The sequence below is a fragment of the Muscardinus avellanarius genome (genome assembly GCF_963383645.1).
Source record: "Muscardinus avellanarius genome assembly, chromosome: 10".
Taxonomy (NCBI): domain Eukaryota; kingdom Metazoa; phylum Chordata; class Mammalia; order Rodentia; family Gliridae; genus Muscardinus; species Muscardinus avellanarius.
This window is the reverse complement of record NC_137796.1, coordinates 53109013-53119938: the sequence shown is the minus strand read 5'-3', so window position 1 is coordinate 53119938 and position 10926 is coordinate 53109013. Positions and strand designations below refer to the sequence as shown.

The window sequence follows — 10926 nt, the reverse complement described above, 5'->3', positions numbered from 1 at the left end:
CACTTGGACCTGCTAAGCTGGGCAACCAGAGGACATAGAGTAAGGGTGGACTGGGGCGTGCCTCGGTGGTAGAGGGCCTGCCTAGCATGTGCCGGGCCCTGGGTTCCATTCCTAGCACCACAGGGCACAATAGTAGCAATAGTAATGCTAAGAAAAATGGAACTGAGGGCTTGCTGTGTGCCAAAAATCATGTTCCTCCCATTATTAACTCATTTCATTTTCAAACACCCCCAGGATTTTCACAGATGAACAAACAGAAGTCCAGAGAGGGGGAGTGACTTGCCAAGGTCACACAGGTGGTAGGTAGCCATGTGCCCACTTACTGCGTTTTATAGGAGAAGAGCAGGCCATCAGTGGGTTTCCATGTGGCCACCAGAAGGGGTTATCACCACTACACTGACCACAGCCCAGGCCCTGCCTCCCTTCCTAAAATTTAGTGGGTTCATGATTGTCTGGATCTTTTGAGAAGGGAAGCATTGATCCAGTACCCTCCCTCCCTTTCTTTCTTCCTTTTCTTTCTTTCTTTTTTTTCCTTCTTTCTTCCTTTTTTTTGCAGGTCTGAGGATGGAACCCAGAGGCATTCAACCTCCCAGCTACCCCCCTGCCCTATTTTTAATTCTTTAATTTGAAACAGGGTCTCACTAAGCTGCTGAGAGCCTCACTAAGTAGCCGAGACTGGCTTCGAACCTGTGAGAACACTGGCTGACACCCTCCTTTCTTAGTCTTAGAACCAGGCTGGAGATCCAGGAGGACTGAGATGTACCTCATGTCACTCACCCCCTTAGAGTTCATATTTACAGTCTAGCAATGTTCTAGAGCATAACTCTGAAGTCAGAAAATGTGGTCGGCTATTGTCCCAAGGACGCTGCTTAACAAATCACACCCAATCTCAGTGTTTTTAAAACACCATTCAGCCAGGTGGTGGCACAAGCCTGTAATCTCAGTACTTGAGAAACTGAGACAGAAGAATTGCTGGTTTGATGACAGCCTCAGCAAGTACTGAAACTGTCATCAACTTAGTCTCACATATAAAATGTAAGATACAGTAGGGCATGGGGTGTAGCTCAGAGGTAGAATGCCCCTGGGTTCAATCCCCAGTATCATACACACAAAAAGACATCTATTCAGTCGTTGAATTTGAGCTAGTGGGCAGTTCTGGGGTTGCAGTGGGAGGCTTATTGGCTGCTTTAGCTGGCCTTGGTCAGAATGACTAGGGTCTTGAATTTGGTCTTACCCGGGTGTGTGTTTTGTGTGACCACAGTTAAGTACAAGCAGAGAACACAGATCGCTGGAAGCCAGGTGTGGTGGTGCACACCTGTAATCCCAGTACTTGGGAGGATAAGATAGGATTTTCAAGTTTGAGACTAGCCTTAGCACTTAGCAAGGTTCTGTTTCAAAATAAAATAGGGTTAGGTGTGTAACTCGGAGATAAAATGCCCCTAGATTTGATCGCCAATACCTAAACAAACAAACAAACAAACAAAAAGATCTCTTGAGTCTGAGTCTTAGAACAGGCATGCCAGTACTTCTACCCAATTCTATTGGCCAAAGCAAGTCATACAGCTACAGCCAGAGTCAAGGGGTGGACAGGTCTCTTGACACACACGTACTTATTCCACCCTGACCGAGTACACTGAAGAGTTATATTGCGAAGGGTGTGTGGCTATAGGGATGAAGAATTGGGGCCATTAATACACTCATTCTATCATAGCGGCTATGTTTTATAGTGTTTCATTTTGGTACTAGGGTTTAAACCCAGGGATACTATACCTCTGAGTTACACCCCACCCCTTTTTATTTTGAAACAGAGCCTCACTGAGTTACTGATCATCTCACTAAGCTGCTGAGACTGGCCTCGAAGCTGTGATTCTCCCGTCTCAGCCTCCCAAGTACTAGGATTACAGATGTGCACCATCATGACCAGCCAGCTAGTGCTTGTGTTTAAATCCTCACTACTTACTAGCTGTATTATTTGGGCACACCAGTCATCAATTGATCCCTCTGTACATGAGTCTCCCCCTCTGTAAAATGGCCTAATAATAACTGGGAAATATATTTTTGAGAATTAGACAAGAGGATGCATATAACGTGTCAGGCACAGGGCAAATGCTCAACAAACGTTCACAGTTGTTGTTGTTACTGCATTATACAGACCTGTTGATAACAATGGTCTTGTCCTAGCAATAATAACAGTGGAGATTTGCTGAGCCCCAACCTGTGCCAGGAATTAAGTGAAGTACTTACCACAGTCCTATCAAGTGGTCAAGGTGAAAGTTATTATCATTATTTTGTGTGTATGTGTGTGTGGTGCTAAGGATTGAACCTGGGGGAGTTCTACTGCCCAGTTACATCCCAGCCCTATTTTTACTTTTTATTTTTTTTATTTTTTTATTTTTATTTATTTTTTTTGGTGGTACTGGGGTTCCTGGAAGCCCTTCTACCTCGGGGCTACACTCCCAGACCTATTTTTACATTTTCATTTTGGAAACAGGGTCTCCTAAGCCAGCGCACGGCTGGCTTCGAACCTGCGTGATCCTCCTGTCTCCGCCTCCCAAGCGCGGGGATTACAAGCGTGCGCCACCACGCCGGGCTTACTTTTTATTTTGAAACAAGGTCTTACTAGGTTGCTGAGAATCTCCCTTCCTGCTGGTACTGTCCCCCAAATCTGTGATCCTCCTGTCTCATCCTCCTAAGTATTGGGATTACAAATGTGTGCCATCATGCCTGGCTTTCATTATTTTTGTTGTTGTTATGATTCTCACTTGAAAGACCAGAGAAACTGAGGGTGAGAGAGGGAACAGGATGGTCATGGTTAGAAGTGTATCCTTTTAGCTGGGCACAGTGGCACACACCTGCAATCCCAGTACTTCGGAGGTTGAGACAGGAGGATCACAGGTTCAAGGACAGCCTCAGCAATATAGTGAGACTCTTAACAACTTCATGAGACCCTGTTTCAAAACAAAACAAATAAGTAAGTAAGGGCTGAGGTATAGCTTGGTGGTAAGATGCCCTTGGGTTCAATGACCAATATCTAAAAAATAAGAGGGGTCCTTTGAGTCAGGTATAATGGCACACACTTGCAATCTCAGTAACTCTGGAGGCTGAGGCAGGAGGATCTAAAGATTCAGGCCAGCCTGGGCAAGTTAGCAAGACCCTGTCCACTCCCCAAAAAAGTAACAAAGCCTGGTGTAGCTCAGTGATAAAGGGCCCCTGGGCTCAATCCCCGGTACTGGGGAGGGGTGGGTTAATGAAAAGCCAGGCAAGATGGCACATGCCTGTAATCTCAGTATTTAGGAGACTGTAATAGAAAGATCATAGGTTCGAGATCAGCTTCAGTAACTTAGCAAGTCCCTCAGAAGCCGGGCATTGTGGCACATGCTTGTAATCCCAGCATTCGGGAGGCTGAGACAGGCAGGAGGATCATGGTTCAAAGACAGCCTCAGCTGCTTAGTGAAGCCCTTTGCAACTCAGTGGGACCCTGTTTCAAAATAAAGAATCAAAAATAGGGCAGGGGGTGTAGCGTGGAAGTAGAATGCCCCTGGATTCCATACCCAGTACCATACACACAAAAAGACCCTCAGCAACTTAGTGAGACCCTGTTTCAATATCAAATAAGGACTAGGGTGTAGCTTGGAGGTAGAATGCCCCTGGGTTCAGTTCTCTGTACCCACCTCCCTCCCCCAACCTCTTAGCTCAGGTCCTGTTTCCAGCTGCAACCTGCTTCTCCCACCTGCAGGCCTTATTTTCCCTGATGGCCCAGGTTCCAGGGGAAGTGGACAACATGGAGGGCCTGCCTGCCCCCAACAATAACAACCCTTCATCTCGCTGGGAGAGCCCAGACCGGGGCTGGGAGCGGGAACCGCAGGCCGCCTCCACCGCAGCAGCTTCTCTCTTTGAGTGCTCCCGGATCAAGGCCTTGGCAGGTAGGTACCTGGAGGCGACTGGGAGGGCAGGGGGGAGCAGAGGGAGCTAGAGGGGGCTGCCGGGTGACATCTGTGCATCTTAGTGCCTGAGACCTCTGTGGCTGGGATGGGGGAAGAGAGCCTCAGACACTCAGCACTTGACTCTGTAGACCAGATGTGTCTAATGGAACTTTCCACGGTGATGGAAATGTTGTCTGTGGCATCCGATAGAGTAACCGCTAGTATGTCTGGCTGTTGAACACTTAAAATGTGGCCAGTGCTACACTTAAGGGACTGTTTTACATTTTATTGTGTTTTAATTAACTCAAATTTAGAGCTGGGCGTAGTGTCGCATGCTTGTAATCCCAGTACTTGGGAGAATGAGACAGGAGGATTGCAGGTTCAAAGATAGCGTCAGCTACTTAGTGCGGCCGTCTGCAACTGAGTGAGACCATGTTTCAAAATAAAGAATAAGGCCCAGCGTGGTGGCACATGGTTGTAATCCCAGTACTTGGGAGGCTGAGGCAGGTGGATTGCTCAGGTTCGAAGCCAGCCTCAGCTACTTAGTGAGGTTCTCAACAACTTAGTGAGACCCTCTTTCCAAATAAATATAAAAATATGTCTGGGAGTATAGCCTGGAGGTAGAAGCCCCTAGGTTCCATCCCCAGTACCAAAAAATAAAATAAATAAAAAATAAAGAATAAAAAATAGGGTTGGGGTGTAGCTTGGAGGTAGAATGCCCCTAGATTTCATCCACAGTACTGGAAAAAAAATTTAGCCACATGTAAGCCAGGTGTGATGGTCCATGCTTGTAATCCCGGCATTTGGGAGGCTGAGACGGGAGGATCCCGGTTCTTGGACAGCCTCAGCTACTTAGTAAGCCTCTTTGCAACTCAGTGAGACCCTGTTTCAAAAAATAAAGAATAAAAAATAGGGCTGGGGGTGTAGCTTGGAGGTAGAATGCCCCTGGGTTCTATCCCCAGAAACACACACACACACACACACACACACACACACACACACACACGCCACATGTGGCTTGTGGCTGCTGTATGGGGTGGCACAGCCTTAGAATTTTCAAAATGTTCAATTCCAGAAATGTGAGACTTTGTAAGCAAACTCCTTGCAATCTCAGGATGCAGAATGGTTTGGAATGTCATAGAGATTCTCCAAATTGTTACCTTTAGAAACAGAGACCTTTGAGCTGGGGTGGGGGAATGGAGCATGCTTGCAATCCCAGTACTTGTAAGGTTGAGACTGGAGGACCACAGGTTCACAGCGAGCCTCAGATGCTTAGTGAGATTTGTTGCAAATCGGTGAAACCCTGTTTCAAAGTAAAGAATAAAAAATAGGGCTGAGGGTGTAGTATAGAGGTATAGAAGTATAGTAGTATAGAAGGCCTCCTGGGTTCAATTCCCCAGTACCCCCCCCCCCACACACAAAGATAGTCACAGACCGTAGACATTTTAATTATTGGCCCTTAGGATCTTAAAGCCTTCAAAGTCAGAGCCGGACTTGGGCACACATGCCTACAATCCTAGTATTTTGGAGGCTAAGATAGGAGGATTGAATGTTTTGCATGTCTGAGACCAGCCTCAGCAATTTTGTGAGGCCCTGTTTCAAATAGGGTTGGGAGGTGTAGCTCGGAGGTAGAAAGCTCTTGAGTTCAATTTTTTTTTTTTTTTTTTTTTTTTTTTTTTTTGCCGTGCTGGGGATGGAACCCAGGAGCATTCTACCTCCAAGCTACACCCTCGGCCCTATTTTTTATTCTTTATTTTGAAATAATAAGTTATAAAGGGCCTCACTAAGTTGCAGAGGGCCTAACTAAGTAGTAGCTGAGGCTGTCCGAAAACCATGATTCTCCTGTAGTCTCCCAATGCTGGGATTACAAGCGTGCGCCACCATGCTGGATTTATAAATTTTTTTTTTTTTTTTTTTGGTGGTACTAGGGATGGAACCCAGAGGCTTTCCACCTCCAGGCTATGCTCCCAGACCTATTTTATACTTTATTTGGAAACAGGGTTTCACTAAGTTGCTGAGAGCCTCACTAAGTAGCTGAGGCTGGCTTCGAACCTGCGCGATCCTCCTGTCTCAGCCTCCCAAGAGCGGGGATTACAAGCATGCGCCACCATGCCCGGCTAATTCTATTTTTATTCTTTTTTTTTTTTTTTTTTTTGTATACTGGGAACTGAACCCAGAGGCATTCTGCCTTTGAGCTACGACCCCAGACTGATTTTATTTCTTATTTGGAAACAGCCCAGCATAAAGTATAGATTTTACAATAAAATCTCAAACCCCAGCTGGGTATGGTGGCAAATTTGTAACCAGAGTATATTGGAGGCTGAAACTGTAGGATTACAAACTCAAGGTCAATCTCAGCTACTTTGTGAGGCCCTCTGCAATTTAGTGAGACAATGTTTCAAAATAATGAATAAAAAATTGGGCTGGTGGATGACCCTGAGTTCAATACCCAGCACCAAAAGAAAAATTATATATATAGAGAGGGGGGGAGTGTGTGTGTGTGTGTGTGTGTGTGTGTGTGTGTGTGTGTGTGAGAGAGAGAGAGAGAGAGAGAGAGAGAGAGAGAGAGCGCGCGCGCGCGCGTGCGTGCGTGCGTGCAGCCAGATCTAGCCAGGAATGGTGGTGCAAGCTTGCAACCCAGTATTTGGGAAGCTGGGACAGGAGGATGGCAGGCTCGAGAACAGCCTTAGTAATTTACTTATTTATTTATTTTTTTAATTTTCTTTTTTTTTGTGTGTGTGGTACTTGGGGTGGAACCCAGGGGCTTTTCTACCTCCGGGCTATACTCCCAGATGTATTTTATACTTTATTTGGAAACAGGGTCTCACTAAGTTGCTGAGAGCGTCACTAAGTAGTTGAGGTTGGCTTCCAACCTGTGTGATCCTCCTGTCAAAGCCTCCCAAGTGCTGGGATTACAAGTGTGGGCCACCACGCCCAGCAGCCTCAGCCATTTATTTAGGCTCTCAGCAACCTAGTGATACACCATCACCACAAAAAAATAGGGTTGGGGATGTAGCTCGGAGGTAGAATACCCCTGAGTTCCAACCCCAGTACTGCAAATTAAAAAAAAAAAAATATATATATGGCTGGGATGTAGCTAGAAGGTAGAATGCCCCTGTGTATGTTGTTCTGGAATTCCCCAGTTTAGCCCACACTTGTAATCCCAGTACTTGGGAGGCTGAGACAGGTGGATCACAGATTTGTTGCCAGTTTCAGCTACTTAGTGAGGTTCTCAGAAATGTAGAGAGACCCTGTTTCAAAAAAAAGGAATAAACTAAAAGCCAGGTGAGGTGGTACATGCTTGTAATCCCAGTACTTGGGAGGCTGAGACAGGAAGATCGCGGTTCAAGGACAGCCTCAGCTACTTAGTGAGGCCCTCCACAACTTAGTGAGACCCTGTTTCAAAATAAAGAATAAAAAATTGGGCTGTAGCTTGGAGGTAGAATATCCCTGGGTTCAAACCCTGGTGCCGCAAAAAAAGAAAAAAAGAATAAACTAGGGCCAGGGGGTATATCTTGGAGGTAGAATGCCTCCTGGGTTCAATACCCAGTACTTCAGGAAAAAAAAAAATTGTAAACTGGGTGCAGTGGCTCATGCCTGTAATCTCAGTATTTGGGAAACCAAGACAGGAAGATCACAGTTTCGAGGCCAGCCTTAGCACTTTAGTGAGACCCTCAGCAACTTGGTGAGATTTCTGTATCAAAATAAAAATAACAGGAAGCTGGGCCTGGTGACACACGCTTATAATCCCAGTACTTGGGAGGCTGAGACAGGAGGATTGCAGTTTGAGGGCAGCCTCAACTACTTAGTGAGGCCTTCCACAACTTAGTGAGATCCTGTTTCAAAATAAAAAATAAATATAGGGTTGGGGGTGTAGCTAAGAGGTAGGAATGTCCCTGGGTTCAACCCCTAGTAATGCAAATTAAAAAATAAAATAAAAATAAAAGCTTGGCATGGTAATCCCTGCGCTTGGGAGGCAGAGACAGGAGGATCACGCAGGTTCAAAGCCAGCTGGGCTGCCTTAAGAGACCCTGTTTCCAAATAAAAAAGTATAAAATTAGGTCTGGGAGTGTAGTCCTGAGGTAGAAGGGTTTCTAGGAACCCCAGTACCACCAAAAAAATAAAATAAATAATAAATAATAAAATAAAGTAGGGCTGGAGATATATCTCAGAGGTAGAGTACCTCTGGGTCCAATTTGTAGTGCCATGAAGAAAAGAAAAGGAAAGAAAAGGGGCTGGTGGTTTAGCTGAGAGGTAGACTGCCCCTTGGTTCAATCTCCAGCACCACCACACACACACCAAAAAAAAAAAAAAAAAAAAAATTAAAAAAAAGAAAGGAAACAGAGTCTTACTAATTTGTGAGGTTGGCCTTGAACATGAGATCCTCCTATATCAGCCTCCCAGGCACTGGGTTTACAAGCAGCGCCATCATCCCTGGCTCCCAGGTGGCTGTGCCCCAGCAGTGCAGTGCTTATTTCTGGGAGACATGACCTCTCATTTCTGGCAGCTCGTACCCCTTGGGAATGAACTTGACAGGGCAGAGAGTAAGTATGTCTCTAACTTTAGAAGATACTGCCAGTTTACATCATTTTACATTCCCACCAGTAGTGTGTGAAAGACATGGCTGTGTATACAACCCTTGGTATGGCTCTTTTATATATATATATATATATATATATATATATATATATATATATATATATTTTTTTTTTTTTTTTTTTTTTTTTTTTTTTTTTTTGCGGGTCTGGGGGTGGAACCCAGGGGCATTCAACCTCTGAGCTACACCCTCTGCCCTATTTTTTATTCTTTATTTTGAAACCGGGTCTCACTGAGTTGTAGAGGGCCTCACCAAGTAGCTGAGACTGTCTGCAAACCGCGATCCTCCGTGTCTCAGCCTCCCAAATGCTGGGATTACAAGCATGCGCCACCACACCTGGCTCCATTTTTAATTTTTTTATTGGTGCATTGTAGTCATACATTTGTGTGTGTGTGTGTGTGTGTGTGTGTGTGTGTGTGGTACTAGGGGTGGAACCCAGGAGCTTTTCTACCTCTGGGCTATACCCCCAGACCTATTTTATACTTTATTTGGAAACAGGGTTTTACTAAATTGCTGAGAGCCTTGCTAAGTAGCTGAGGCTGGCTTCGAACCTGTTCGATCCTCCTGTCTCAGCCTCCCAAGCGCGGGGATTACAAGCGTGCGCCACCATGCCTGGCTTGTAGCCATACATATTAATGGAGTATGAGATAGTAGAGGCACACATGCACACATCGCCCAATTAGCCTTTCCCAATCCCCACCCCATTCCTCTCCCTTCCCTCCTTCTCATGTTTGGCTTAGTGATTGACTTTGATATGTTTGTGAATGTAGATCTTGTACATTAGGGAATTTCCCTCTTCCCCCCTCCTGTCCCCCTCAGGTTGGTTTTTAAAATTTTTAGCCATTCTGGCAGGTGTGCATCCTGTTATGGTTTTACTTTGCACTTTTCTAAAGACCGGATCCTGAGATGGAGCACGTATGTATGTGTGTGTGTGTGTGGTAGGGGGACACCTGGGATTAAACCCAGGGGTGTTGTACCTCTGAGCTACACCTCCAGCCCTATTTTAAATTAATTAATTAATTTATTTATTTATTTATTTTACGGTACTGGGGATGGAACCCAAGGCCATTCTACTTCTGAGCTGCACCCCCAGCCCTATTTTCTATTTTTTATTTTGAAACAGGTCTCACTAAATTGTAGATGGTCTCACTAAGTAGCTGAGGCTGGCCCCAACACATGATCCTCCTGTCTCAGCCTCTCAAGTACTGGGATTACAAGTATGCACCACCACACAGGGCCTATTTTTTAATTTGAAACAAGGTCTCACTAAGTTGTGGAGGGCCTCACTAAGTAGCTGAGGGGAACTGAGATCCTCCTGTCTCAGCCTCCCAAGTACTGAGATTACAAGTATGCGCCACCACACCAGGCTCTAGTCCAAGGCCTTTTTCTTACAGATGGGAAGACAGAGGGCCAGAGAGGGGAGATGACCCTGAGCCACCATCAGTGGGCAGCCTGGGATCCAGTTGTTCTCACTGGATCCACTCTGGGCTGAGGTCTCACTCCTTCACTATGAGCCAGCCTGCCACTGCACTGGCCTCAGCTGTTAGAAGGCAGAGTGACAAATATCTAACCCGGTGTCTTCTGTCGTCCCTACCTCATGTGTGGTTGATGACGGCATGTTTACTCAGGCCCAGACCTGTCTAAACAGCAAGGCTCCAAAGAAGATATTTCATTTGAGCTGGGCATGGTGGCATAAGCCTGGAATTCTCTTACATAGCAAAACTTTCAGCAGCCTAGCGAGATTCTCTTCCTTCTTTTTTATCCCCCCCCCTCCTCCTCTGTACTAGAGGTGGAAGCAAGGAGCATTCTGCCTCTGAACTATACCCCTATACCTTTTTTGTATTTTTAAATTATTTTTTGGAACTAGGGATTGAACCCAGAAGCATTCTACCTCCAAGCTACACCCCCGCCCTGTTTTATTGCTTATTTGGAAGTAGGATCTACTAGGTTGCTGAGAACCTTGCTAAATTGCTGAGGCCACTTGTCTCAGCCTTCCAAGTACTAGGGTTACAAGCATGTACCACCACATCCATCTTATTTTTTATTTTGAATCAGGGTCTCTGTAAGTTGCTGAAGCTGGCTTCAAACCTGTAATCCTCCTGTCTAACCCTCCCAAATACTGGGATTGCAGGCATGGATCACCATGCTCAGCAAGACTGTGTTTTAAAACAAAAAGAGCAACCGGGCGTGGTGGCGCACGCTTGTAATCCCAGCATTTGGGAGGCTGAGACTGGAGGATTGCAGTTCGTGGACAGCCTCAGCTACTTCTTGAGGCCCGCTGCAAATTAGTGAGAACCTGTTTCAAAATATAGAATAAAAAATAGGGCAGGGGGTGTAGCTTGTAGGTCGAATGCCCCTGGGTTCCATCCCCAGACCCGCAAAAATAAAAAAATAAAAAAAGAAAAA

The 10926-nt window shown here is 45.7% G+C and overlaps 1 protein-coding gene across 2 annotated transcripts in view; it reads left to right on the top strand.

The window, feature by feature from the left end:
* Positions 1-3751: 3751 nt before the first annotated feature.
* Positions 3752-10926, top strand: part of SPTBN4 (spectrin beta, non-erythrocytic 4) — a gene marked incomplete at both ends in the record, with an annotated part of 108720 nt that continues 101545 nt past the window's right edge. For both annotated transcript variants that reach the window (XM_080704410.1, XM_080704409.1), the window contains one exon: positions 3752-3923. In XM_080704410.1, coding sequence (XP_080560536.1) covers positions 3752-3923 — 172 coding nt within the window. The remainder of the gene's footprint in view (positions 3924-10926) is intronic.